The 27,613-nt window shown below is 42.4% G+C and overlaps 1 protein-coding gene across 1 annotated transcript; it reads right to left on the minus strand.

Moving 5' to 3' along the window:
- Window positions 1-26,720, minus strand: MMP2 (matrix metallopeptidase 2). The gene is made up of 14 exons (XM_034426518.3): window positions 26,487-26,720; window positions 25,972-26,403; window positions 22,871-23,097; window positions 19,680-19,828; window positions 18,164-18,292; window positions 17,293-17,466; window positions 13,675-13,848; window positions 12,834-13,007; window positions 11,490-11,645; window positions 10,643-10,772; window positions 8,235-8,371; window positions 5,893-6,052; window positions 5,235-5,344; window positions 1-1,812 (listed from the first exon to the last, which is right to left on the minus strand). The coding sequence occupies exons 2-14, from the start codon at window positions 26,173-26,175 to the stop codon at window positions 1,709-1,711; spliced, it is 2,028 nt and encodes a 675-aa protein (XP_034282409.2). The 5' UTR covers window positions 26,176-26,403; window positions 26,487-26,720; the 3' UTR covers window positions 1-1,708.
- Window positions 26,721-27,613: the final 893 nt, after the last annotated feature.

Below are 27,613 nucleotides of genomic sequence, written 5' to 3' on the forward strand. Positions count from 1 at the left end.
TTTGGTTTTCTTCCTTTATTGGTAACACTGATTTTTGGTATGTACACTTTTCTTTTTTCTTAAAAATCCTTTTCTATGAACATCATCCCTCCATTGGGGTCTACAGTGGAAGGTTTGCATTGCCTGATGCTTTAAAATCTAACCGTGAGGAAATGGGTGGACAAGAAAGAGGAAGGAAGAGGAAGCCATCCCGGTACAATAAAGAGAAGAAAAATAAAACACGAAGCATTCAAAACTTGGCCTTTCTTACAACATGTCAACTTCAAATTCATGGGTCACTCCATCTGTGTTTCTTTTAAGATCTGAAGACGGCAAAGTGCATGAAGCAAATGGCTGGTTTTAAGTAAAGATATGCTTTTCTTTTTTAAAAAAAAAACCTTAGTCCTTGATTTACCATCATTTGTTTAGTGACCATTGGAAGTTACAAGGGCACTGAAAAAAAAAAGTGACTGATGGTCATTTTTTGCACAACTGTTCCAGCATTTCCATGATCATGTGATCAGAATTCGGCTGCTTGGCAACTGGCATGTACTTATGACAGCTGCAATGTCCCGGAGTCACGCAATTATATTTTTGTGACCTTCTGACAAGCATACTAAAGGGGGAAGACCACTAGACCACTGCCATGATGCCCTTAACGGTGGCAAGAAAGGTCATAGAATGGGACAAAGCTCACTTTACAACCAATTTGCTTAGCAACGTAAATTTTGGGGGTTCAATTCTGGTCATAAGTCGAGGGCTACCTGTAGCAAGTTTCTTCCCCTGTGACTTCATCGTGTTTCAGTGCTTAACACAATATCCCCAGGCAGCCTGTGCCTTGCCTCGGCCTTTTTCGCAACACCGTGGATAAAGAAACGGGAATCACAAACGAAGCACTTGGGAACGGCAGAGTTTAAAGCTCTTCTTGGAAAAAGCAAGGCCCCTTTGGGCGAATCTGAACCGAAACTGATAAGATTCCCCCTGCCCCCCAAGAAAATGTGGAAAGTTCAGAGGCCAAAATTCAGAATATAAAGTTCTCCTTTCCATAGTTGACTTACAGGTAGGTTGGAAAGCCTGAAGGCTTTTCAAAGCTTCTGTAATTGGAACTTTTTCAAGATTCGGGATGCTGGTATATAATTTCATTTCATGTCCAACCTGACTTGAAAGAACAAGACCTGTATATGGCTGGACTTGATTCTTCCAGGCTGTTAAAAAATAAAATAAAATTCTAAACCCTCCGTTTTGCTTCTCTCTAAATTTAGAAGATTGGCATGTGTTGAAGCCACCAACTTCCTGGCGTGCTAACTTGCTACATTTAGGGGTATATTTTGATCTCTGCGTACGGTTTGCTAATGATTGCTTTCAAAAATGAGAACAAGATGGCCATGACGGTATCTTAGCAGTAGCTTTGCCAATCTGGAACGCTGAGCAATGACATCAGGCCTATATAGCTTAAATTTTGAGACGGAAGGAGAAGAAATGTCAGATCTAGGAATTCTGAGTTCTAAAGGCTTTTGAGAAGGAAGGATTTGATGGGACTTGCTTCCAAGTCACTGTCCTTTATCAGATGAAACCGTTGTGTCAAGTAGTGGTATTGAATAGGTTGGGCTGGTACCAGACAAGCCCCTGAATTAGGATATAGCTCTATTTCTAATGGTGGGGTAAGGCATAGGACTCTTACACATCAAAACAGATATAAATGGTTGGTTAGGAAAAGGGGGCGCTTTGCTCAGCAAGCCAGCCAGTCTGATTTCACATTGCCGACTTTCACAATCTTTAAGCTTTGATCTTCCATTTTCAGGTAGTACCAGTCCTTGAAAAAGTAGCTGTGACCTGCAAGGAGAAAACAACCTTTAGCAAGCATATATATAATCACAGTTCTGGGACTCGCTAGAGCAGGTGTCTGTATAACCTGGGAGTCAACTCAGTGGCTGGGTTTGATTGGAGCAACACAAAACCCATCGGCCACCCTACCACCCACCGTTCTCGTATGTTCATCGAAGCCTGGCACTCCACAAGCAATTCCATCAACAGACACATTGACCTACAACCAGCCTATGAACTCCCCAGGAATCCAAATCAACCACACAGCCAACCAGAGACAGCATCGACCGTCAACCAACCCACGCAACCCCCCTTCCGACCAGCAGTTCATCCAGTGGTGGGATCTACTGGTTTAATAACCGGTTCGCTGAGCACGCACTTCGCACATGCACACTTTGTAGAAAATTGAACTTCCGTATTGCTGAGAGCAAGAAAACCAGCTGAGGAGTGGCAATCTACTCTACCACCCCGATCAGCTGGGTTTCGGAAGCAGAAATATAGGTATGTACCGTATTTTTTGGAGTATAAAATGCACCTTTTCCCCCCCTAAAAGGGGGTGAAAATTTAGGTGCGTCTCATATACTGAATGTAGCCCCGCCCACTCATTGGCCCCCACCCTTTGGCTTCTGCCCCCCAGCAGAAGCCAAAGCCCTTACAGCAAACAGCAAGAAAAAACAGCTCCTTTTAGCTTCAGCACAGCCTAATTAGCACAGGTTGATTGGATCAGCCTCCTGACTCTCAGCTATCTTGCTCTCAGCTGTTTTGGCCTCTGCTGCTTGCTGCAAGGAAGAAAATTGCTGGAGCAGATTTTTTTCCCCTTTGTGCTAATCAAGCGATGCTGAAAATGAAAATGAAAGTAAAGCAGGCTGTTTGCTGTTTGCTGCAAGGAGGCAAAATTGCTCAGAGGCAGAGGGGAGATTTCTTTTTCTTCTTTTCCTCACCAAAAAAGGTAGGTGCGTCTTATACTCCGGTGCGTCTTATACTCCGAAAAATATGGTATAATGCAGGAGCAGGTGGGCGGGCCCACTTCAAAGAAAGAACCAGTTTGCTCACAGCTGAAAGTCGGAGCAAATGATTCACCCGAACCGATCCAAACCGGTAGAATCCCACCACTGTGTTCACTTCCCAATGTCCCTGACCCATCACAAGACTCAATGATGAGTCACACCTGACCCATCATAAGACCCTCACTTGATACCCCCACACGTGAAGCCCTTTTAAACAGAATACTGATATCCCCTCCACAGAAACTCCATTGAAGCTGTTACCTAGCCTGGTAACGAAACATTCAGGAAGCTCGGAGAATGAACCTTCACCTTCATAGGGAACCTAGATAAGCAACTGTTGTGTTGATAGATAAATCATGGTTTGGCTTACCACGATTCTACAATTCACAGATTGAGGTAAGATGACGTTGGGTTCCCCATCAACTACCAAGCTCTACTCTAGTGAAAACTAATGTAGGGAACTCTGTGACTCCTCTTCAATCACCATCTGGCCCCTCAAGTTTCTTCACGTTCCACAAAGATGTTTCAGGAGACCATCCTTCCACTTTCTTTCCCTTAAAAACTTTGGAAAAAACTTCCCCCTCCCCCAAATTCTGCCCCACTCTTATCTCCAGGATGGACTACAAATGGCCATCATTTCAAAGGTTACATCAAGTTTTGGTGACTCATGAACAAAAGTAAATATATGTGTCCCCGGGATAATATTGAAGAATCCAATCTGATTCGATCACCAGGAGCAAAAGTTTATTCTTCCAAGCTTTTGGGCTGGTGCTGGAGCCCATGCTCTGGGAACTTGTTTTTGTGACTTGTTGAAAGTCGCCCCTTTATGAGTAGGACTATTTGGAGCATACGGTTCAGCAGAAACTAACATGATTTAAAATATCAACTTTGTCCACATCTCCGAGTTCCTCTAACCATCACCAAAAAAAAAAAAAGGGCTCAGGTTTTTCTCCCAATCCATTCTGGAAATGGACTTTAGAGGCCACAAAAGATATAAAAAGCTGCATCTTTGATTAGTTGTGCCCCAGGGAGGAAAGAATGGGAGATTTTTTGCTATGATTGATGGCTAGGCCATCTCCAACCCTACACATAATCCATAAATGAGGGTTTAGCAGAATCGGTCTGTTGCAACTGTAAAAACTTGACGGAGTGAAGCCTATACTTTCCAGAGGCCAGTAAGAATCATATTACTGGAAATATTTTTTTTTCCTTCCCTTCTTTTTTCAAGCATGCCATTTTTTTTTTTTAAAAAAGGAAAAGATGGAGACAGAGGGTTAAAAGCTTGAATTTGAGCTTCCATCCTTCTTTCCCAACTCAACCCCTGTGAAAAGTTCTCAGCCATTTAGGAGATTCAGTTCAAAGGAGGTTTCTCTCTCTCAGTCTCTCTCCCCACCTCCACCCCACACATCTACTAATAAAGGCAGGATTCCTTAACCAGAATCTGGGCTGCATTAAACAGGGGGTTAGGATTACTCTGCTGGAGACGAGTTATTCAGACAGCCCAGCAAAGTTCAGCAAAGGTCACCCTTCCTAAATTTCTTTACAGCAGTGGGAGATTTTCACCGAAGAGAGAAATTTACTGTGGCAGCCGGCAGATTGCCAAAACTGTCGGCCTTTCAGTGACCACGGCAGCAGACAATGTCTCCAAAAATAATGCAGTAGCAGGCTGAAGTGTGTATATATATATATATATATATACAGTAGTGGTCAAAATTGTGGAAACCTTTTGGGAAAAGTGTATTTTCTAAATTAATAACACCACTTTTTTTCAGAGTCGTGCCATAAAATTATATATCATTGGAAAGATAATTTAATCAAGAAGGTAATGCAGTAACTTTTATGAAGGATTTGCTATTAGAATAGCAGATACAGGATAAAGAAGAAAAGTGAAACACGTAGAAAAAATGAGTCATTTCAGTTAATACTTTGTTGGGTAACCTTTAGCATGAATTACGGCCTTACAACATCTTCCCATGGAGTGAACCAAGTCTTTGAGTTCTGCAGCTGTTATGTGAAACCAAAATTGAATGATGGCTTCTGTTAACTGGGTTTTATTGTAGGGTCGCTTCTGACTAACAAGTTTCTTTAGTTGGCTCCACAGATTTTCAGTTGGGATTCCCAGTCCATTCCAGCAGTGGAATATGATTATCTTGAAACTCCCCCCCAAAAAGCGATCTTATTAGCCATCAAACCTCAAAAATACACTTTTCCCAAAAGGTTTCCACAATTTTGGCCACTATTGTGTGTATGTGTGTGTGTGTGTATATATATATATATATATATATATATATATATATATATGTATGTATGTATGTATGTATGTATGTATGTATGTATGTATGTATGTATGTATATACATCTATACATACACACACACACACACACACACAAGATATATATCTTAGAAAACAAATAGCAGCTTACCACTTCCGCTCACTTCCAGGGCAGCATCTAAATTGTCTGGGACGCCATTCCAAGCATCTGCAATTAATTTAGGGAAGCCAGGATCCATTTTCTTCTTCACTTCGTTGTATCTGTAAAATAGACAGGAACAAAAAAAGACATATTCCTTCCTCACTTGTTATCCTTCTCATCTTTCCATCTGTCCTATTGCCCATTTCCTTAGCTTCCTATGACTATCTTTATTATTCGTACCTCATGATTGATGTTGATTGCCTTTTAGTTAGTATCCTATTATGATCAATGTTGATTGCTTATTTACTGTATATCCTACGACTATCGCCGACTGTTGGATCTTATGATATATGATGATTGTATTTTATGATGATGGTCATGTTTTATCACTTGTTGCTTGTATGTACACTGAGAGCTTATGCACCGGAGGAGACAATTTTTGTGTGTGTCCAATCACCCTTGGCCAATAAAGAATTCTACTGTCTACCTTCTGAATTTACTTGGACATTGCAACTGGGAAAACCATAGCCTTGACTATACACACTTTTGTTGGCAGGGTGATGTCTCTGCTTTTTAGTGATGTCTCTGAGTGTGTGAATCTGTGCAATGTTCCTAACTGCCTAGCATTGTTACGCTATCGCAGTGTTGGGGTTGCAGGATTCCTTACCTCCAAAATTTGTCCCCTGCAAAAATGTAAGTCTTCTTGTTTTTGCTCCAGTTAAATACAGCATTGACACGTTGCACGTCAGGAGGCAGCCCGAGACTGGTAAGTCTTTTTGGATACCCTCTTTCCAAGGTGCTGGCTGTATAAATCCAGTATTCATTTCCTAGGAAAATAAAGCATCAGATTGTCATGATCTCTGTTGAGATTAAGAGGAAGGAGAAAGAGGTTTTTCTCAATCAAAGGGTCTTGGATTTCAGGCAGTGAAGCGAAATTAAGTAAATTAGGGAGGTAAATTGGGACAGGCCAAACACTCCCATTTCAGAATTAACCCCCTGCATGTGACAAAATTGTGCATCACGTATGAAAGCGTTCTCCTGCTTGGTTTGGGAATGGGAAATCCCCATTCCCTCCCCACTCCTGGGGGAAGGATACTGCAAAATCCCCATTCCCGCCCTACTCTGGGGCCAGCCAGAGGTAGTATTTGTCAATTCTCTGAATTATTCAAAATTTCTGCTACCTGTTCTCCAAACTGCTCAAAATTTCTACTACCGGTTCTCCAGAACCTGTCAGAACCTGCTGGATTTCACTCCTGGCCTATACATTTAATAAGTAATACATAAATAGTATTTAAATCTTGGTTCCTTCTAAAAAACCACAGGAAGTGAGACTATAAATTATGGACTTATCAGATGTTTAGACTATATCCAGTTATCATGTAATATGATACACAATAAGGATTAAAATGCCATTCAGCTATGAAAAAATCACTTTGCAAGTGTTTTCCCCCTGTTCTATAAATAAATTTCACTACATCCCCACTCATTTTATTTTCCTTCACTCTCTTGTGTTGTGTAGCAGATCAGATCAGAGCAAAAAAATAAAATAAAAATTTTGCTATTCATTTTTGTTTGGCTGAGGCAACCACTGAAAATCATTTCCCAGATCAGCTGGCGTGGCTGCATGAAAATAGATGGTCTGCGAAGAGATGGAAGTTTCATTTCGATTCCATTTCTCGTTTTGGTTGAATGTTTAGTTTGTCGCATGTCGTACCACTCCAACATATACAAAAAGTCTATTTTCATATAAAAACACTTTGCACTCAAACGTGAATGCAATTTTGTGCCAGTTTCAACAACATACTTTTTTTAAAAAAAAAATCACTGTATAGTTTATGGTACAAAACCTGTCCTTTCTTTTGCAAATATTTTTTCTCTAAAATATGGAAATGGGGAAAGGTTGGGCTGTTTCTAACTGTAACTCAGCCCTGCAAAATTCAAAACGGGGCAAATTTTGAAAGAGAACCATGTTTTGGTCAAACCAGAATACAAAATAACAGAGTTGGAAGGGACCTTGGAGGTCTTCTAGTCCAACCTCCTGCTCAAGGTAGGAGAACCTATGGTATTCCGGATAAATGGCTTCCAATCTCTTCTTAAAATCCTCCAATGATGGATCACTCACAGCTTCTGCAGGAAATCCGTTCCAGCTTCTTCAAAAATGAGGCAATTGAATGAAAAATTTGCATTGGCATACTAAATAAATGAATTGCTTCCTTCTTCCTAACATAAAATAAACATGGACTAAGCAACAATGTGAGATTAGAACATCTTCCTGGCTACAAATTTTGGATCCTGGAGGCCAAATCTTCTAAAGAACATCAAGTCTGTCATCTGCACCTCTATGACTGTCTGGTTTGGCTCTGCAACCCAACAAGACAGACACAGACTTCAGAGGATAATTAGAACTGCAGAAAAAACGATGGCTACCCATCTGCCTTCCATTGAGGACCTGTATGCTGCACGAGTCAAAAAGAGGGCTGTGAAAATATCTACAGACCCCTCACATCCTGGACATAAACTGTTTCCACTCCTACCCTCAAAATGATGCCATAGAGCACTGCACACCAGAACAACTAGACACAAGGACAGTTTTTCCCCCGAACACCATCACTCTGCTAAACAACTAATTCCCTCAACACTGTCAAACTGTTACTAAGTCTGCACTACTATTAACCTTCTCATCATTCCCACCACCCATCTCCTTCCACTTATGACTGTAACTTTGTTGCTTGTATCCTTACGATTTACATTGATATTGTTTCCTGATTGCTAATTTGTTCCCTATGACTATCATTAAGTGTTGTACTTTATTATTCTTGATGAACGTATCTTTTATTTTATGTACACTGAGAGCATATGCACCAAGACAAATTCTTTGTGTGTCCAATCACACTTGGACAATAAAAAATTCTATTCTATTCTATTCTTCTAGTTGGAGCAGTTGGCTTTACAGAAATCCAGGTGTGTATTTGAGTATGTGTGTTTAGATGACTTCAGCCCAAATCTTACCTGAAAAAAATACCGACTTCTCTTCTTGAGGGGCTTCATAGACAGCGTCAATTTTTTCTGGAAGGTCAGACCAAAAAACAGCAACGAGCAAAGGTCCCGTTGGACGACTCCGTTCATTAGCTGTTCTCCAGAAGAATCTATCCAAAAAATGACAAGCAACTTTATTGGCAGAGGTGCTTTTTATGCAAACTGAGCAAAGTGCATTCATGTGTCACACACACACACCAGTAGTAGGTTTCTACCAGTTCGCCCTGGTTCGGCGAACCGGTAGCGGCAACGGGAGGCTCCGCTCACCTGCCGGGATGTCATCATGGATGCCCCGCTCATGCGCAGAAGTGCCACACGCAAGCTCTCAGAGTTCCAAACCGGTAGCAACCGTAAGTGAAACCCACTACTGACACACACACACAAACACACACACACACACAACAATGCTCGCATTCTACTAATAACATAAACATTAAATTATGGAGGGTTTTGTTATTATTCAGTGCATCAATCTTTTATTGGTGGGGGTTGTCCCATGAATTTTTTTAATGTGTGGCGCCCAGACGTTTGCCATTTATAACAATTTTCTCCAGCACTCACATTAATTCTTAGCAAAGAACAACAACAACAAAAATAAGAAAATAAAGCAAGCAAGCAAGAAAGACGGAATAGCGGGTGCTTCAATTATCCTAGCAAATAAACTGATTTACAAGGCACTTAAAACTCTTTCAGCCTTCCCCTGCGCTGTACTCTGAACAGATGGATACGCGTTCGGCAAAAGCCAACCTTTGTATTGTATTCCATTACTCTGGAAGATTATGATCGTAGCAACTAAAAAAGATCAAATCTAATAATCATCGATCAAAACAGCTTGGCTGTAAATGAAACCCGGGAACATTAAAACTGTTCATCAGTGGAAATGAAAGGAGCAATTTGGAAGCTGTTGAGCTGATATCCTCTTTCGATTTATGAACATGACAAAAAAAGAAAAAGAAAGAAAAACCAACTTAATTCTGGTTTGATTTCAGCGGCAGTATGTAGGAAATTATGGGACAGGATGTTAATAAAAACATTATTGTGTAATCTCTTTTTTTCTCTCTCTCCCTCCCTCCCTCCATCTCTGATGAGCAGTTCGTTTTGTTTAAAGAACTCCAAAACTAATAGCTGAAACCAGCTGGCCCATTTCTCAGGCAGCAAGTCTGGAAACGCCACTGTATAAAGAGTCAGAGAAGGCTGCCATTTGATAGATGTTGAGCAAATGGCTTGTCAGATTAGGCTTTTTAGTTGCATTATCTTTCTTTTTTTTCCTGTTTTTAAATGAGAGCTGGCTCTCCGGTTGTGTGAGAGGGAAAAAACCACCCAGCTTTATAGCTGGTAACAGCGACACGAGCTCAGTTGTCATTTTCAACACGTCGGTCCGGATTCACATGTTAAACTTGGTTGTTTCTTGTAAGCACTTTTTCATTGCGCGTGTTATTATACTGCCTTGAATCCAAAACTAAACTCATCATTTTCATTTAATGACACCATAATCCCTTGTGGGGTGGAGTCTGGACAGCTGAATGGAGCTAGCAGAGTGTTTTAATGGCCGGATGCCCTTCCTGTCGCCAATGCGGAGTTTTGTTCAGCAGATATATTCTCATTGTGCCCAGAGAGAGAAATATCTGCCTCTACTTAGGATGGAACTCACAGCCTCCTGATTGTGAGACAACAGCTCCACCATTAGGCCACCGTACCACTCCCTAAACTGTACTCCCAAATAACCAAATAACTACAAACACAACTGTTGTGGTTCCCATTAGAGAATAAAACATGGTTCAGTCCCAACTGTTATCACACAAAGCGTGGCTCCTTGCGCAGGTACACATTGACTTACGATTACAATGGAGCCCAACATTTCTGTAGCTAAGTGAGACGGTTGTTAAGTGGGCTTTGCTCTATTTTACGACCTTTCTTCCCACAGTTGTTAAGTGAATCACCCCAGTTGTTAAATTAGCAACACGGTTGTTCAGTGAATCTGGCTTCCCCATTGACTTGTGCTCGTCAATAGGTCACAAAAGGGAATCACGTGACCCTGGGACACTGCATCCGTCATAAATATGAGTCAGTTGCCAAGCATCTGAATTTTGATCATGTGACCATGGAGAGGCTACAACAGGTGGGTGAAAAATGGTCCCAAGTCACTTTTTTCAGTGCCGTTGTAACATTGTAACAGTCACTAAATGAATGGTAGAACTACCCGTAATGGTATGTGAGAATGGCCTTGTGAGACAGAAGGGAAAGCTACAGACCAGACAACCAGCATGTTTCCGGCCACAGAAAAGTGTGGGGGAAAAAGCAGTGACCTTCCCTCATTTTCTGGAGAGTAAAGGAAGAGATAAATATCGAATAGATCCTTCTCTGGTTCCCCCACCACTCACCTGTCTTTGAAGAAAAAGATCTCGCCCCTAATTTGAGCCACGGCATCAAAGACAAGATCTTGGCCACAAAGTTCAGGAGTGACAGGTCCAAGAGTTGGCTTTGGTCCTGGTCCAACATCAGTAGAACCCCCTACAAATCAAGGAAAAGTCAACAATGATCTGGACGTTCTTCTTTTAAGCTTAGAAATCAGAAAGAGAAGCAATATCAGGATTCCTTCATTCTGCCTTTTCTCCCCACCCCACCCCCGGTAATGCAAAAAAAAAAAGGGGGGGGTTAGATAAAAGAGGTAAAGAAAGAGAACAGGGCATCTGGTTTTCTTCAAACGGTTCGCCACAATTATTCTACCATTTCAGGTTCTCCTGGAAAAGCTTGAGCAATAAGATTAATCATGATATGGACCAGTGGTGAAATGTAAATCTTTTTGCTACCAGTTCTGTGGGCGTGGCTTGGTGGGCATGGCTTGTTTGGGGGGGTCATGTGACTGGGTGGGCGTGACCAACTTTTTTTTTTTTTACTTTTTAAAGCATTTTTTAACTACCTATTCGCCCGAACTGGTAGTAAAAAAAATGCTTTAAAAAAGTAAAAAAAAGAAGTTCTGACAATCGTGCGGCACAGGTGTGATATCAGAACCTTTTTTTTTTTTTTACTTTTTAAAGCATTTATTTACTACCGGTTCAGGTGAATTCGTAGTAAAAAATGCTTTAAAAAGTAAAAAAAAAAAAAGTTGGCCACGCCCACCCAGTCTCATGACCTCCCACCCCCCCACCCCGGAGCGAACCGGTAGCATTTCACCCCTGATATGGACTCAAATGTTTCAGATAGGTTTGAACCAACTGGAAACGTCACCATAAAGTTCTTGGATCCCTTGAATGTCATCTTGAGAAAGACGGAAGTGCTTGGTATAGGTGTAGATGGGGGCCATGAGCGCGCCGGGATCTTGAGAATGTTCGAGTCCCATTGCGTGGCCAAATTCATGAGCAGCAACCAAGAACAGACTGTACCCTGGAAGAAAATAAATCAGCTTTTATGACTGCTGGATGATATTGTCCATACATATCTCTTTGTGAAGTCAACCTAACCATTTTACAAAAGCACTTTCTGGGGCTTTAAAGACATCCAAGACCGAAGATGTCACAATGAAAGAAAAGAACATAATTACTTTTGTTTCCGCATGGAAACCGCTTCTGAACTTCATGCTTGATGTGTAAAAGAACGTAACTTTTGACTTTGGGTTTTACAGATTAGATTGATAGATCTTTATAGGAATGACTTGTTCGTATTATTATGGAAAAACAAAAAGCGGTGATTTGATATTAATGCCTTATTCTACTGCAACAGAGAGAGACGGAAGTCAGTGCTTCTTGGTCTTTTCTTTTCCCTACCTTTTCCTCACTTCCTTCTCCCCTCTCACTGCCCTTTTATTTACTTTTGTATTTTGCATTTTATAATGCTTTATAGTTTAATTTTTAAAAATTGGGAAAAAAAGAAGGTCGGTAAAATGAGGACCCAGATTGTTGGGGGCGATAGGCTGACTCTGTAAACCACTTAGATATGGCTATAAAGCACTGTAAAGTGGTATATAAGTGCTACTGTTATTGCTAAACTATAGTTGGCGTCACTTGTACAAAGTCAAAAACTAAGACTTAGAGATGTCTAAAGCTGGGTTCATGAAATATACTGAGTACTGTAAAATCCAAATTAACTACGAAGACAAAAGACATGTGATATTTAAACTCTACTTTTCAGTCATGTTCAAACATTCCCGATCCAGCTGTTGGGAAACTGTGTGAGAAGGAATGATTTATGGTTAACTTCACAGTTGACTCATTTGTAAGTTTCTTAGGATGTTTTGGGGGGGGGGGTGTTTTTGCAATTGTTTCTGAACATTTGATGATCTCAGTTATACTTCTGAGAATGAGGGAAGCTTGTAAGAGAAATGTTTTGATTCACCAAGGACATGTTGCAATGCAACCTAAAACTCTAGCCTATTTTGCTAGGTTGAAACATAAGAAAAATAGAAAACAATGCAAGGATAGGCTGTTTCGTAAGAACTATGTTTTTTGATTCTTTGACCTTTATTTTGGTCCATTAAAATTGTGGTGTAATTCCTTGTTTTTTGATACCTTGGAGAACTGGAAGAAATGCTGTAACATTTACAAGGAGGAGGAAGAGGAGGAGAAAAATCTGTACCTTGATCCGGACAAAATCCCCATTTGCGATCTTCATCGTAGTTACTAGTTGTAGAACACCACATCTTCCCATCTTGCCGTCCCGAAGTAGTACAAGAATCATACTTATTCCCAAGGAATATAAAAGGAAAAACACACGGCTGTCCTTCAGAGTTCCCACCCACGGTAGACATTGCTGCATTAAAAAAAAAAAGAATAACAGTGTTGGAAGGGACCTTGGAGGTCTTCTAGTCCAACTCCCTGCTTAGGCAGGATACCCTACACCACTTCAGACAAATGGTTATCCAACATCTTCTTAAAAACTTCCAGTGTTGGAGCATTCACAACTTCTGGAGGCAAGTGGTTCCACTGATTCATTGTTCTCACTGTCAGGAAATTTCTCCTTAGTTCTAGGTTGCTTCTCTCCTTGATTAGTTTCCACCCGTTGCTTCTTGTCCTGCCTTCGGGTGCTTTGGAGAATAGCTTAACTCCCTCTTCTTTGGGGCGGCCCCTCAAATACTGGAAGACTGCTATCATGTCTCCCCTAGTCCTTCTTTCCATCAAATTAGACATACCCAGTTTCAGCAACTGTTCTTTATATATATATTTTAGCCCCCAGTCCCCTAATCATCTTTCTTGCTCTTCTCTGCACTCTTTTCTAAATCAATAAAAGTAGGAGCAGTTAATAGTATACTATCAAATTCTTGCTTGGTCATTTAGAAGTTTTGTTGTAATTATTATGAATTATCGCTTTGATTTCCAGAAGCCTATAATTTGGGTCTGATGACACCGAAGAAAGAGGTAGTATATGTTTTTTTTTCCTTCAAACAAACCCATGCCAGTTGTACCAAACATCTTCTTACCTGTCTCTGGACAAAATCCAAATTTCTTATCCCGGTCATAATCTTCGGTAGTGCCACACCATCTATACCCATCTTGTCTTCCTTCTGTGGTGCAGCTGTCGAAGGATCTTCCCTCAAACAGGAAGGGAAATTTGCACGGTTGCCCATCCGAGTTTCCACCCATGGTGAAAAGAGCTGCAGGGTAAGAGGCATACAATTAAAGGTAAAGGTAAAGGTTCCCCTCGCACATATGTGCTAGTCGTTCCTGACTCTAGGGGGCGGTGCTCATCTCCATTTCAAAGCCGAAGAGCCAGCGCTGTCCGAAGACGTCTCCATGGTCATGTGGCCAGCATGATTCAACGCCAAAGGTGCACTGAACGCTGTTACCTTCCCACCAAAGGAGGTCCCTATTTTTCTACTTGCATTTTTTACCTGCTTTCAAACTGCTAGGTTGGCAGAAGCTGGGACAAGTAACGGGAGCTCACCCCGTTGTGCGGCACTAGGGATTCGAACCGCTGAACTGCCGACCTTTCGATCGACAAGCTCAGTGTCTTAGTCATTGAGCCACTGCATCCCTGTACAATTAAAACCAGTGGTGAAATTCAGCCGGATCTATTTGGATCGCTCGATCCAGTAGCGCCAGTGGCAGAAGGCTCCGCCCACACGCCCGTACATCAGAGTGCCAGAAAATGGCCTGAAAATGGCCCCCAAAATGGCCAAAAATGGTAAAAAGCACACCTTTCTTTGGGCTGTTTTTTTGCTGTTTTGGGACATTTTTCAGGACATTTTCAAGCTGTTTTCAGGCCATTTTTGGGCCAATTTTCGGGCCAGCGCACGCATGTACATTGGCCAGCTGGTCTTCAGATTTCCAGTGCACACACATGCAGAGGCATTCCGGTTTGGGCCTTCAGTGCCGAAAAAAGTTTGCCATCATTGCTTTAGTCAATATCCAGGGTTTTTTCCCCCCAAAAACTTGAAGCTAATTGTGTTACATCCACCCACCACAACCTGTTGTGGCTGGTTAAGTTGCAACAGATGTCATTCATTGACTCAGTGATTTGAGAATGGGTTTCCTTTAGCCTTCCAGCCACGTTTCTTGTTTGTTCAGAAGACCATTCCAGAAACGCTAGTTAAAATGCACGTCTGGATGCAGCCAGCATCGGAGTTCCAAGACTGCCTTTAAAACAGCTTTTCTTTGGAGAATGAAAAGGGAACGGAGGCTGCTAAGACAGGCATATTCATTTACTGGGGAAGCAGCTTTGGGCTATAAACTCGGCCAATGTTGGCCTTTTAACAACATATCTTATTAGCTTAACCACTGACAATTTAGGGGGAAAAAAAACAGTATGGAAAGTTAATGTAGTGTTGCTGGAAATAATCATTGCCTCCATGTCCAAAGAAGGCTGTTTGGTGAGCACAGCCACCAAAGGTTTCCAAATCCTCTGTTTTTTCCACAATTCTCTTTAGCAGCTTCTGCAGTTTTGATAGCAGAGACAACGTTAGTACTGGAATAACAATAATTAAAAAGAGAATCTAAGACTATTCAATGGAGGAACAATGCTGAAAGGCAGGATCCCAATTCCCAAAAGACAGAGGCTCTCAAAGGTTGTTCGCAGAATTTCCCTGTTTCGCCATTCTCAAGGGCAGCGAGTTTTGGGAGGTTCCCCAAAATATTGATCCATGAAAGAAAAGTCTTCTTTCTGTCTTCATTCCCTGCTTAACAAGCATTTCCAAGTTTAGTTCTAAAGTAATGTGCACAAAGGACAGATCATCACAGCCGCAAGATGCAAAACAAAGTAGGCAAGGAAAGAACAGTACAGATTAAATAAGGGTCCTTCCTTCCTGGTGAATTTCAAGACAAACACTTTCTCAAGGATGTGTGTATTTATAAGATTTGCAGAGAGATAGGGCTTGTTTTTCCTCTCTGCCAATAACGTCAAAATATCTACATTTACATTCAGACCAGCTGCCGTTTCAATGGCTTTTATTATATCCGCTTCTCAAAAGCTACGTCAAAAGTTAGAGGGAGGTTGGGGAAATATTGAGACACACGGATTTTGTTTTTATATATACGATTTATGGTCCTTAAATCCTGCTTTCCTATCAAACGCAAATCAAAGAGTCAAAGCTGAGACACTAGAATTGTAACCAGTAATACATTACGAGCGATGACATCATTCATGGGAATTGGCCATGGTAGCTGGAAATGATGAGTGTTGTGGTAAAAAAAAATTGGATCGAGGGACTGATTTATTGTTACGTTTACCACGATAGTTCTTTAAAAAGGGAATTGATGAAGAAGGGAAGGGATTACTGAAGAAGGGTTGGGTTGGGTAGGGTAGGGTAGGGAAAGACAGAAAGAGAGATCTTTTACCTTTGACCCTTCAGGCCTGCCACAAATTCTACTGTGGGAAAATGGGAGGGGGGATTGTCTGGAGTGAAGATGATATGTAGTCAAAATAACATTCTTTTCAGAAAGTCAAGGCCGCTTTACCCTGCAGCTGTGCTGAGAAGACTGGGGAGGTATCTTTTGTTCCAGAGGGTACCTGATTGGTTTGTTTGATGGACATGTGGGGTGATGGGCAAGGACTTGAACTTTTTTTGGGGGGTGAGGAAAACCCGGAAGCTCTCAGATTCAGGTTTTCCCAGATGTGCCAATATGATATCTCTAATAAAAATTAGCTTTGAGGAATTTCAAGCCTCGGAGTTTGATTTCGTTGGGGGTGTTATTTGGAACCCTGACAACGTCTCTCTCTCTCTCTCCATTCTGGTGAGAGAGAAGTTCTCTGAGGATGGTCTCCAGCATGAATCCAAAAGTTTGGAAGACTACATCTCTGGTTCTGGTGCTTGACCCAGATTGGATCCTGCTGCACCATTATCCTGGGACATATACATTTGACTTCATTCAGGGGAAATGGACATTTGCTTACTATTGTTTCTCTTTGATGGTAGCCGAGCATCTGATAAATGCCCGGTAGGGAGAAATTACTGCAGTAATAAAACTGGCGTTTGGAATTAGATGGTTCTCACTTGGCAGGGATTCTGGTTTCCTGCCCACTCATGAACTCATTGGCTTTGTCAACCTCTCTGTTGCAGTGAAGGAACCATGGTATCACATCATCAATTTCCCTGAACTTTTGAATCCAGTGGTGTTTTGCAGCTCCTCCTCAACATCCTGGCTCTTTATTTTAATCCCCTCACCCAATGGTGAGACCATTGTCCAGTGGTGGAATTCAATTTTTTTTACTACCAGTTCTGTGGACGTGGCTCGGTGGGTGTGGTGTGGTTTGGTGGGCATGGCAGGGGAAGGATACTGCAAAATCCCCATTCCCACCCCACTCCTGGGGGAAGGATATTGCAAAATCTCCATTCCCACCCCACTCTGAGGCCAGCCAGAGGTGATATTTGCCGGCTCTCCGAACTACTCAAAATTTCTGCTACCGGTTCTCCAGAACCTGTCAGAACCTGCTGAATTTCACCTCTTCCCTTGTCCCTTGAGAGATCAAATGAATTTATGGAAACCAGCACACACGAAGGTTGAGAAGATTCAATGGTTTGCGTCTACTCTGTCGTGAGACCACAAGCCAATACCCAATTAAAGCAGCCTCCTTAAAGCCCCACAGCCACCCTTCAACTTACATTCATGGGGGCAGAATCCATATTTGCCGTCTGTATCAAAGTTGTAGGTGGTTGAACACCACAGAAACCCATCGCTTCGTCCTGCATCGGTGCAGCTGTTGTATTCCTTCTCACTAAATAGGAAGGGGAATTTGCAAAACTCTCCATCCGCGTTGCCGTATTTCACCCTGACCACTAGAAAGGAGAGGACAGAGGATTCATCAGCAGAACTGTTCTGACCTAGGCTTCCTGAGTCAGTAAAACACACAAGTAGTCCCAAAAACCTCTTTTATTTCAACGGCTGTGAATTCTGTTCATTCACAGATGAGTCCCAAATAGTTGCAAAGAGTCCTTCGGGATAAGGCTGATAATCACCCACCTTTATCTCCTTTGACACACTGCCAAAGACCTAATTGGCAAAGCCACATGGAGTCCAGAATCAAACAGAGCTTCAGACTTTAAACTGCGCAGAATTAACAACGTTGCTTCCTGCAAAGGGCCCACATGCCTTTGCTCCTCTTTTAAGTCTTATGGGAGGGGCCAATCATCTCCAAGCCTTACTCCCGAGTCGTCCCTTTTGTTTTAACTGTTCTTGCCTTCTGGCAGCTCTGCACATGCATGCACTGGGCACAGGCTCCCCCTGTTCCTCAGCCTCGCTGAGATCTGACTCTGGAGGTTCCGGAGGCAACACGTACCTCCCAGATGGCCCTTTCTCTGCCTCCGACACAGAAGCCCTCGTTCGAGCCTTTCCCAGACCCCAGGACTGGCCCGTGTTCCTCCCCAGCCTCCTCACTGTCCGACTCTGCTGCCAGCTCCACAGGGCACTGGCGGACCACAACAATAGCAGCCAATGACCCTTGAGTAGGCTCTGAAGCGAAAACAGCTGTCTTACCTTGGCCTTCACCCAAAGTCCAAAATTCGTCATCATCAAAATGAGAATCACCTCCAACCCCTGGTCCAGGAGCAAAAGCGTGGGCCAGAAGACCATCCTTACCATCGAAAGGATACCCATCCCCATGCTCTGCAGAAGAAGGAACAAAAGCAAAACGGCATCGGACCCTGGCATCAGGACACGTTTGGGGCAGGAATGCCAATTTAAGCATTATTTCTGCTGTTGGGTGAAATCTGAGGCTTATATCGGAGCGAGGGATGAATAAAATGCAATCTTACTACCACAAAAGGTTATGGATCAGCAATATACACACCCATACCCTCTTGACCTCTTGAGTAGAAGAGTAAATGTCTATGGAGATTCTCCGTCCTCCAGGTCATGCTTGTCCCAAAGGTGCTTTTTCAAGAGGCAACTGGACTTTCTGGTTTCTCTTTGAAGGCGTTTCACTTCTCATCCCAAAAGCTTCTTCAACTCTTGCCCACCATCCAGTCAGAGCTGAAGAAGCTTCTGGGATAAGAAGCGAAATATCTTCAAAGAAAAACCAGAAAGTCCAGTTGCCTCTTTGGAAAGCAGCTTTGGGAGCAGAAGGATAGGTTAGACAAACTGGATTTGGAAGGATTGGGCAAAACATCCTTTAATCCAGACTGCGGTTCCTGAGAGCAGTAAACAAGTTAGCTTCCCAAGATCTTAAACAGCACCTGAGAGAGTTGGGACTTCCTTATTTTTGATCTTATTTCTTTCTAGGATTAAGAGAACCCATCCCTTCCTTTGATTATTGGCGATTAAGGAATCCAATTGTTGCAAGTTTCCATTGTTTCCTTGGGCACAGAACCCTTTTCGAGATCTCCTCTATTTCACAGAATTTTTTTCTCTTTGAATAGAGAGGTCCTGGCACTTTTCCACGGCTGGCAGGGCTCCTGAGGTTGCCTGTGGCTTCTTTGACACCATCCAAGGTTTCATTTGGAGCCATTTGAATCACACACCCATTAGAGGTGGTTGGTCTTTATACTGGGCTTCTTACTCACTGGAGTAAAACCCAGGTGAAACTCAAATCAACTCAACTCAACCAAGAAACCAGAGTAGGAACTGATACACCGTATTATTCAGTGGTGGGATTCAAATTTTTTTACTAGCGGTTCTGTGGGCGTGGCTTGGTGGGTGTGGCCAGGGGTGTGTGACAGGCAGCACTCGGCCTCCTGAACCCCCCTGGGAGCAAAAATGGACCGCGGGGGGGATGCTCCCTCCCGTGCCCCATTTTGGGCCTAGGAGGCCTCCCTGAAGCCTCCTGGGAGTGAAAATGGGCCACGGGGGTGGGGGGGGGTGCACCGCCCTCCCCGTGCTCCGTTTTGGGCCTAGGAAGCCTCCCTGCACTTACCTGGGAGCCAAAATGGGGTGTGTGGGGACTCCTGGAATGGGTGGGGCAGGAAGGGGCGGGGTCAGTCAGCAATTTAACTACTGGTTCGCACGAACTGGCCTGAACCGGCTGAACCCACCACTGGTATTATTATGTTCATACCCCATCGTCCAAAATTGATCATGATATCTGCCTCTCCATCATGAATTCGAGAGAATTCCAGCGGCGTGACATCACTCCAGACTTTGAAGGCTTGGGCAAACGCATCATCAACCGTTTCAGAATCCAGATCTGGGGTATAGCCTAGAATTCTTAAGACAAAAATAATGATGATGATGATGATGATTGTCAGCAAAGATACAGAGCTCTGACTCAAAAGTCTGTCTCCTCTGGGCTACACAAAAGCTGGACGGCCATTGGATGGCACCAGACATGATTTCATCTGTCCTCTTGGGCTCCAGCCCTGGAGGAGACCCACTTTGTTACTGCAGACTTATAGTTCTCAATAACTCTCCCTAACATAGCCAGACAGGAGAAAGGCTGAGAAGAGTAGTTTAACACATGGGGGAGGTCCTCAGGTTCTCTATCTTTGTGATAGACCTCACACACTTAATCCTACATACAGACCCATTCATTTAATGCTGTATTTTTTTCTGAGCCAGAGTCAACAGATAGCACCAGCAGATGCAGAAAGGGAATTAATTTCCAAAGCTATTCCTTCTCTTTATCTCCATCTCCTTCCCTTCACTCTCTGCCTTCCTGTCTCCATCTTCCTTACTTCTCCTTCTCTCCATCTCCTTTCCCTTCACTTTCCTTCTTCCTTTCCTTATCTCCCTCTCTCTTCTCCTTCTCGATTGCCCTTCCTTCTTCTCCTCCTTGTCTCCATCTCCTTTCCCTTCACTCTCCTCTTCCTTCCTGTCTCCCTTTTCCTTCCTCCCTCCCTCCCATCTCCTCCTCTCCATCTCCATCTCTTTTCCCTATCTCCCTTCTCCTTCTCCATTTCTCTTCCTTCTTCTCATTGCCTCCATCTCCCTTCCTTTCCTTCTCCTTCTCCTCCTTCTCCCTTTCGTAGTCTCCTTCCCTTTCACTCCCTTTCTCCCTGTTTTTTTTCCTTATCCCTCCCCCACTCCTCCTTCTGTTCTATTTTTAAGAAACCTTCTGATGGTGAATGGAATCATTTACCACTCTTCCTTTGGGGGAGGGGGCAGGGAGGGGAGGAGGAATTTGCATTCTTGCAAACTTCTAATCCTCCTATACCTGTGCTTGTAAATTTATCTGCTGAATCATCTTGGATTGACTGGGATCTGCAAAGCTTGACAAGCCAGCTTGGAATAATGCATCCTAAAATATGCATCCTAAAATTTAACCCTCTTTTCAAGCAAATACAAGAAAAATCCTTGCAAAGCCAACCTTTGTTGGCTATGTGTTCTATACGAAACTCTTGTTTCATTGGATTGACTCCCAAATCCGCTAGCCAATTTGCTTTTGTTCCACAGCTAATTCCTGGCCAGCCAAGTCATCTGAATGAGGTGCAGAAAAGGAGGAAGCTTGTAAACAGTAATCTCCGGCTGAAACTGAGATGGATTTTTTTTTTTAAAAAAAAAAGTATATTTCTTCTGCCTGAACCTTGTGCAACCCATGGTCTACGAAGAGCCATTTCAAATATCTCCTGTTCTAGTCACCCTGTGATTTCTGCTCAGTTTTGCTGCTGCAGACACAACACGGCTGTGGGATTAATATCATCTCCAGCTCAAAGTGCCAAATCAAAAGTTCTGAGAAGAGAAAGGCAGACACACAGGAGCCTGTGGTGTGCTGTTCCATGGAGTTCAACGGAATGCAAGTTTTAGGTTTTGTTTTTTTTTTCCCTTAAAGAACAGCAGAAAAAGAGACATTCTACTCTTAAAAACGACCGTTCTGGAAGGATGCTTGCAAGCTTTCAAATAGGAAGACGGCTCTTTTCTTAAAGAACAGTTGGTGGAAGGACAAGGTTGTCCCTCTGTAGCATGGAGGACCCCTTGACTCCTCTAGAGTTTGTGGAAAGACCTAGTCTATAGAATAAGAACATAGAATAAGAGAGTTGGAAGGCACCTTGGAGGTCTTCTAGTCCAACCCCCTGCTTAGGCAGGAAACTCTACATCACTTCAGACAAATGGTTATCTAACATCTTCTTAAAAACTTCCAGTGTTGGAGCATCCACAACTTCTAGAGGCAAGTTGTTCCCCCGGTTAATTGTTCTAACTGTCGGAAATTTCTCCTTAATTCTAGGTTGCTTCTCTCCTTGATTAGTTTCCATCCATAATTCTGTAAACCAAGAATTCACAGATTACTTTGGATTGGAATTACTTGCTGTTTTTTTTTCAGCATACCAAAGAAACGGATGCAGCCAAAGATGGGTAAAATTGGGTCCTGTAGAAAAATGGGACATTTTTCTCTTTGACCACATTTTGGTAATCCAGTTCTATGCACCAGTTAAAGAGAGAGCCCAGTTTGTAGTGTAAAGGCACCTGGCTAGAAACCTGGAGACCGTGAATTCTAGTCCTGCCTCAGCACGAAGCCAGCTGCATTGGGCCAGTCACTTTCTCTCTTCCCTATGAAAAAGGCAATGACAAACCACTTCCTGCCAGGAAAGCTGCAAAGATTTCTGCCAACCCTTTGCATAGAGTCCACATTGACCTATAGCAGTGATGGCTAACCTTTTCGGCACTGAATGTTGAACCTGGAGCCCCTGCGAGCGTCGGAGCCAGAAGAGAGCAGCTGGCCACTGCATGCTTGCATGCCAGACCAGCTGGTCGCCACATATGCATGCAACAAAACCCGGAAGAACAACTGGCCACTGCATGCATGCGTGCTGGACCAGCTGGCTGCCACGTATGCACGCAACAAAACCCAGAAGAGCAGCTGGCCACTGCATACATGCATGCTGGACCAGCTGGCCGCTGTGTATGTGTGCAATGAAACCCGGAAGAGCAACTGGCCACCACCTGCATGCCATAGATTCACCATCACGGACCTATAGATTTATGGGCTGTCACATCAATGTTAATTCTATGAGTGATGCTGTCTTCCTCTAAAAACTCTGAGAAGAGTGAACAATAGAGTAGAATCCTTTAATTTTCTACTGGTTTCCTGCTGGGCAGTTGCAAGCATAAGACCAGTGGAGGAAACAAATACTGGACCTTCAAGAAGCCCTTTCAACCTCAACCAAGCAAACCTCAACAACTAGATTTGGAGATGGAAGTTCCTCTGAAAGCTGATGCTCTTTCTCCTCCATGTGGTTGGAACAACTAAAAAACCCAGGTTCTCCTTCTTAGGGTAATAATTTTCAGAAGACACTGTGCCAGTTTGGTACCTACCTGTACGTGACAAGGTTTTTCTCCCATTTTGGTTTCCTGGGGAAGAAATTATAATTGGCCACATCCGGGTTGCCACACCTTGGTTTTTTCATAGTTTCTATAGTGTTTTGGTCCAGTTCTCCAGTCTGAGGAAGCCCAAAGAACTTCTGCATGTTCTTCAAAGTGTCCTTCAGGACGAGTAGGTTGCAATTATCTTTGGGACATCCATAATACTTGTTGAGGTATTGCTTTTGGAGAGAAGAAAAAGATGGGCAGTGAACATGGAAAGAAAGCAATGGATCTTAGCGGCTACCTCTCTTGTTGAAAACAAACAAAGAAAAAATCAAAATTTTCAAACAATGGCCCCAAAGCAAAGATCAGCCCTACTGTCAGGGTTCCAAGAAACATCCCCAACGAAAGAAAACTCCAAGGCTAAAAGTTCCTCAAAGTTCCATTTTATTAGAGATTTCATATTGGCACATCTGGGAAAACCCAAATCGGAAAGCTTCCAGGTTTTCCCCACCCAAAAGAAAGTCTAAATTCCTTCCCCTCCACCCACATGTCCATCACATGGGCCAATCAGTGCACTGTTCCAACTGGAGATGCCTCCCAGTCATGCCATTCCAGGTGCAGGGCTGAATGTCCTTGACTCTCAGAGAAAGGAATGTTATTATGGCTAGATATCTCCACCACTCCATGCAATCCCTCTCCCAGTTTCTCACAGCATTAAATATGGCAGCCCTGAAGATCTAAAAAAAAGTTGGCCTCCAGGGCTGACACCTACGGTTGCCTAATCCTGCCTTTGTCTTGGTCTTAATTGACTGGACAAGAATCAAGTCAAAAACGATCAGCATGTTTCAGGTTAAATAAGTCATCATTTGTCCATCTTGGAAGTTGACGTCAACATTAAAACTAGGCTGGGCAATGTAACTATTGCTTCATATAACAATATGGTAGATGAGTGTCCTAGAGGATGGTCAAATGGTAAAGAGGGAAGCCAATGTGGTGCACAAAAAAATCCCAAACTCAAACCAAACAGCCAGAGCTTCAGTCATTCCATCATGGCTGCCATTTTTACTTTTTGACCATAACATGAGGACACCTTGATGTCATCTATGGTTGGAATAACAGCTAGGTCAAAGGCTTTGAATCTGTACTTGGAGAACAAGGAAAGAAGCTTGCATCAACCATGTCCTGAGTTAGTCTTTCATCCCTCATGATTTGAGGGCTCCTTGGTGCTCTCTGAGTTTGGTTGTTTTCTTGTAGAGATTTCATGACCCAACTAAGTAATATGATCAGTGCTAGAAGCGAGTGTTGGAGGAGGAGGAGGAGGAGGTGGTGGCAGCTGTGGGGTCCTTGGTGCTCTCTGAGTTTGTTTTCTTGCAGACATTTCATTACCCAACTAGGTAACATCATCAGTGCTAGAAGGGAGTGAGGTTGGAAGAGGAGGAGTAGGAAGAGGAGTAGGAGGAGAAGGAGAAGACTGTTGGGTCCTTGGTGCTCTTTGAACTTGGTTGTTTTCTTGCAGATGTTTCATTATCCAAACTAGGTAACATCATTACTGCTAGTATATTGAAACATCTGCAAGAAAACAACCAAACTCAGAGAGCGCCAAGGACTCTCATTTCACTCCTGACCTACAAATATTCTCCTGTATTGATATGAGGATTTGAATTCTGCAGTTGGGCCGCAGTGTTATACAGTATCATGACGAAGGTCAAGAGAAAAAAAGTTATTTGTATGACAAAGTAAACCACTCTTTGTTGCGGGTTTATTATTTTTATTCTTTTTTATATTGGGTTTTTTTTTAATTGTTTGCAAGCCACCCAAGAATCACAGAGTGAGTTGGCAGCCATATAAATCTTCTAAATAAATAAATAAATAAACTCTCAGGCTACTAAGTCACGGGAGCGTGTTCTTCCTAATGTGTTTTCTAGACAGTCAACTTTTAAAGAATCACTGTATAGGCAGAGGAGGAATTGTAATTATAATAACTAACATTTTATAGACCCCCCCACCCTTTCCAACAGATTTGCTACAAACATAACCCTGGCAGAGTCCTAAGGGGCAATTACTGCCTTTCAAGATGAGAGTTGAGACTCGTTAGCAAGTTGGCTGAAAAATTAAGCTTTAAATAGTAAGGGGGCCTCTCTGACTATGCATAAATCATACGTTAAGAAAAAAAACAGAGTAAGAAAATCATCCAGATGGAAGTCCTAACTCTTAAAGCTTATACTTTATACGCACATAAAAGAAAGCAAAAACAAAAACTTACAAGCATATTGTAGGTCATCCTGAAAGAAACCTGTAGGGTTTGCTTCAGATTTGTTTATTCAAGGCTCAGAAATCTGAAGATTTCTCACTCTGGAGTGAGAGTGTTCAAAAATACACTGTTCTGCCTTGGTGAAAGAAAGAAAGAAAGAAAGAAAGAAAGAAAGAAAGAAAGAAAGAAAGAAAGAAAGAAAGAAGAAGGAAGGAAAGAGAGACAGAGAGAGAGAGAAAGGAGAGAGTGGGAGAGAAGAAAGAAAGAAATGATAGAGAAGAGAGAGAGAAGAGTGAGAAGAAAGAAAGGAACAGAAAGTCAGAGAGAGAAGAGAGAGAAAGAAAGAAAGAAAGAAAGAAAGAAAGAAAGAAAGAAAGAAGAAAGGAAGGAAGAAAGGAAGAAAGGAAGAAGAAGGAAGGAAAGAAAGAAGAAGGAAGGAAAGAGAGACAGAGAGAGAGAGAAAGGAGAGAGTGGGAGAGAAGAAAGAAAGAAACAGAGAGATAGAGAGAGGAGAGAGAGAAGAGTGAGAAGAAAGAAAGGAAGGAAAGAAAGAGAGAGAGAGAAAGAGAAAGAAGAGAGAGTGGGAGAGAAGAAAGAAAGAAACAGAAAGACAGACAGAGAGAGAGAGAGAGAGAGAGAGAGAAAGAAAGAAAGAAAGAAAGAAAGAAAGAAAGAAAGAAAGAAAGAAAGAAAGAAAGAAAGAAAGAAAGAAAAGCTTTTCTAAGACCAGGAAGTCAGTCGGTCTGCCAACAATTTTTTGGTCTCTGGTCTATAACTTTGGAAGGAGATACGGAGCCAGGTCTTGCACAAATATTGCAAGACTATTGCAACAACAATAAAAACAACATATTCAACTTACGAATGCCAGTTCTTTGTCTGTTTTGGGGGAAACGTCACCTGGAAACTTAATGATGGGTGATGGGATGAGGTCCCTGCCCGCGACCTCTTCCGAGAGCCTTAAGGTGGGCGGCGGAGGTGCAGAAGCTGGATTTAAAATGGAGAGCAGCAGCAGGAGGATTTTGAAAACGCAGTCCACAATCCTGAAAGAAACGTTCACCTTCATCTTCTCCACTTTTTCTTCCCTCCTTCTAGTCCTCCTCGGTCGGTCCAAGATACCTCGGGGAGAGAGATTTGAGTTGTAAAACTTCTTTGTTCCCCCTTTTTCTTTTTATGAGCACATCTTCACTTCCTTCTTGAGAGGTTTTTCCACTTCTGCTTGCTCCAGCAATTCCTTTGTATGCTTTCAAACATCCCCAGATGCGCAGGCTCCTAAGTGGCTGCCAGAGGAAGTCTGAAGGAAAGGGGAAAAAAAAACCAGATGTGGACTTAGTCAGGCTGGATATATATATATATATATATATGTTTTTCACTTACTTTTTAAGGTAGCTTGCGCAAGACGGTTATCTTAAAGAAAAGCCAGGAATCAGGAGAGACTAGAAGGGCACTAATTAAAATTAACTGGGAATGAATGTCAGGGAAGAAACTTGCTCTGTTTCTGAAATTAGATGTTAAATAAGGCAGCAGGCTGGCCTACTCCTCAATGAATCTTTCCATTGTGGTTTTTAGAAACTAGAATAGAATAGAATTCTTTATTGGCCGAGTGTGACTGGACACCCAAGGAATTTATCTTTGATGTATATGCTGTCAGTGCACATAAGGAGAATAAAATACATTCATCAAGAATAAAAAGATACAACACTTAGTGATAGTCAAGGTTACTAATAATAGAATAGAATAGATTTTTTTACTGGCCAAGTGTGATTGGACACACAAGGAATTTGTCTTGGTGCATATGGTCTCAGTGTACATAAAAGAAAAGATATGTTCATAAATAAGCTATCAAATCGTACTAGGAAACAAATAAAAACAATATAAATTGAAAGATACAAGTGACATGGTTACAGTAATAAGTGGGAAAAGATAGATACTAGTAAGGAAGAGAAGAATAATAGTAATACAGTCTTAGTAAATAGTTTGACAGTGTTGAGGAAATTATTTGTTTAGCAGAGTGATGGCGTTTGGGAAAAAACTGTTCTTGTGTCTAGTTGTTCTGGTGTGCAGTGCTCCATAGCATTGTTTTGAGGGTGGGAGTTGAAACAGTTTATGTCCAGGATGTGAGGGGTCTGTAAATATTTTCCCAGCCCTCTTTTTGACTCGTGCAGTATTCAGGTCCTCAATGGAAGGCAGGTTGGTAGCCATGGTTTTTTCTGCAGTTCTAATTATCTTCTGAAGTCTGTATCTGTTTTGTTGGGTTGCAGAGCCAAACCAGACAGTTATGGAGGTGCAGATGACAGACTCAATAATTCCTCTGTAAAACTAAGAAGTAGTTTTAATCCGACACCAAACTACAGGGTGGTTTTTCTTTGACTTGGGACAGACCGACTGAAATGATCTCAAATCAAAGGAACCAACCACGGGGTGGGTAGGTAGATCTACAGTATATGTTTAAGGTCTCCTTAAATGCTTGACTTCTTGAAATAGGCATGAAAGTAAAGGATAGC

Source organism: Pantherophis guttatus, chromosome 11, assembly GCF_059756535.1.
Source record: "Pantherophis guttatus breed Tessera chromosome 11, ASM5975653v1, whole genome shotgun sequence".
In the NCBI taxonomy this organism is placed as follows: domain Eukaryota; kingdom Metazoa; phylum Chordata; class Lepidosauria; order Squamata; family Colubridae; genus Pantherophis; species Pantherophis guttatus.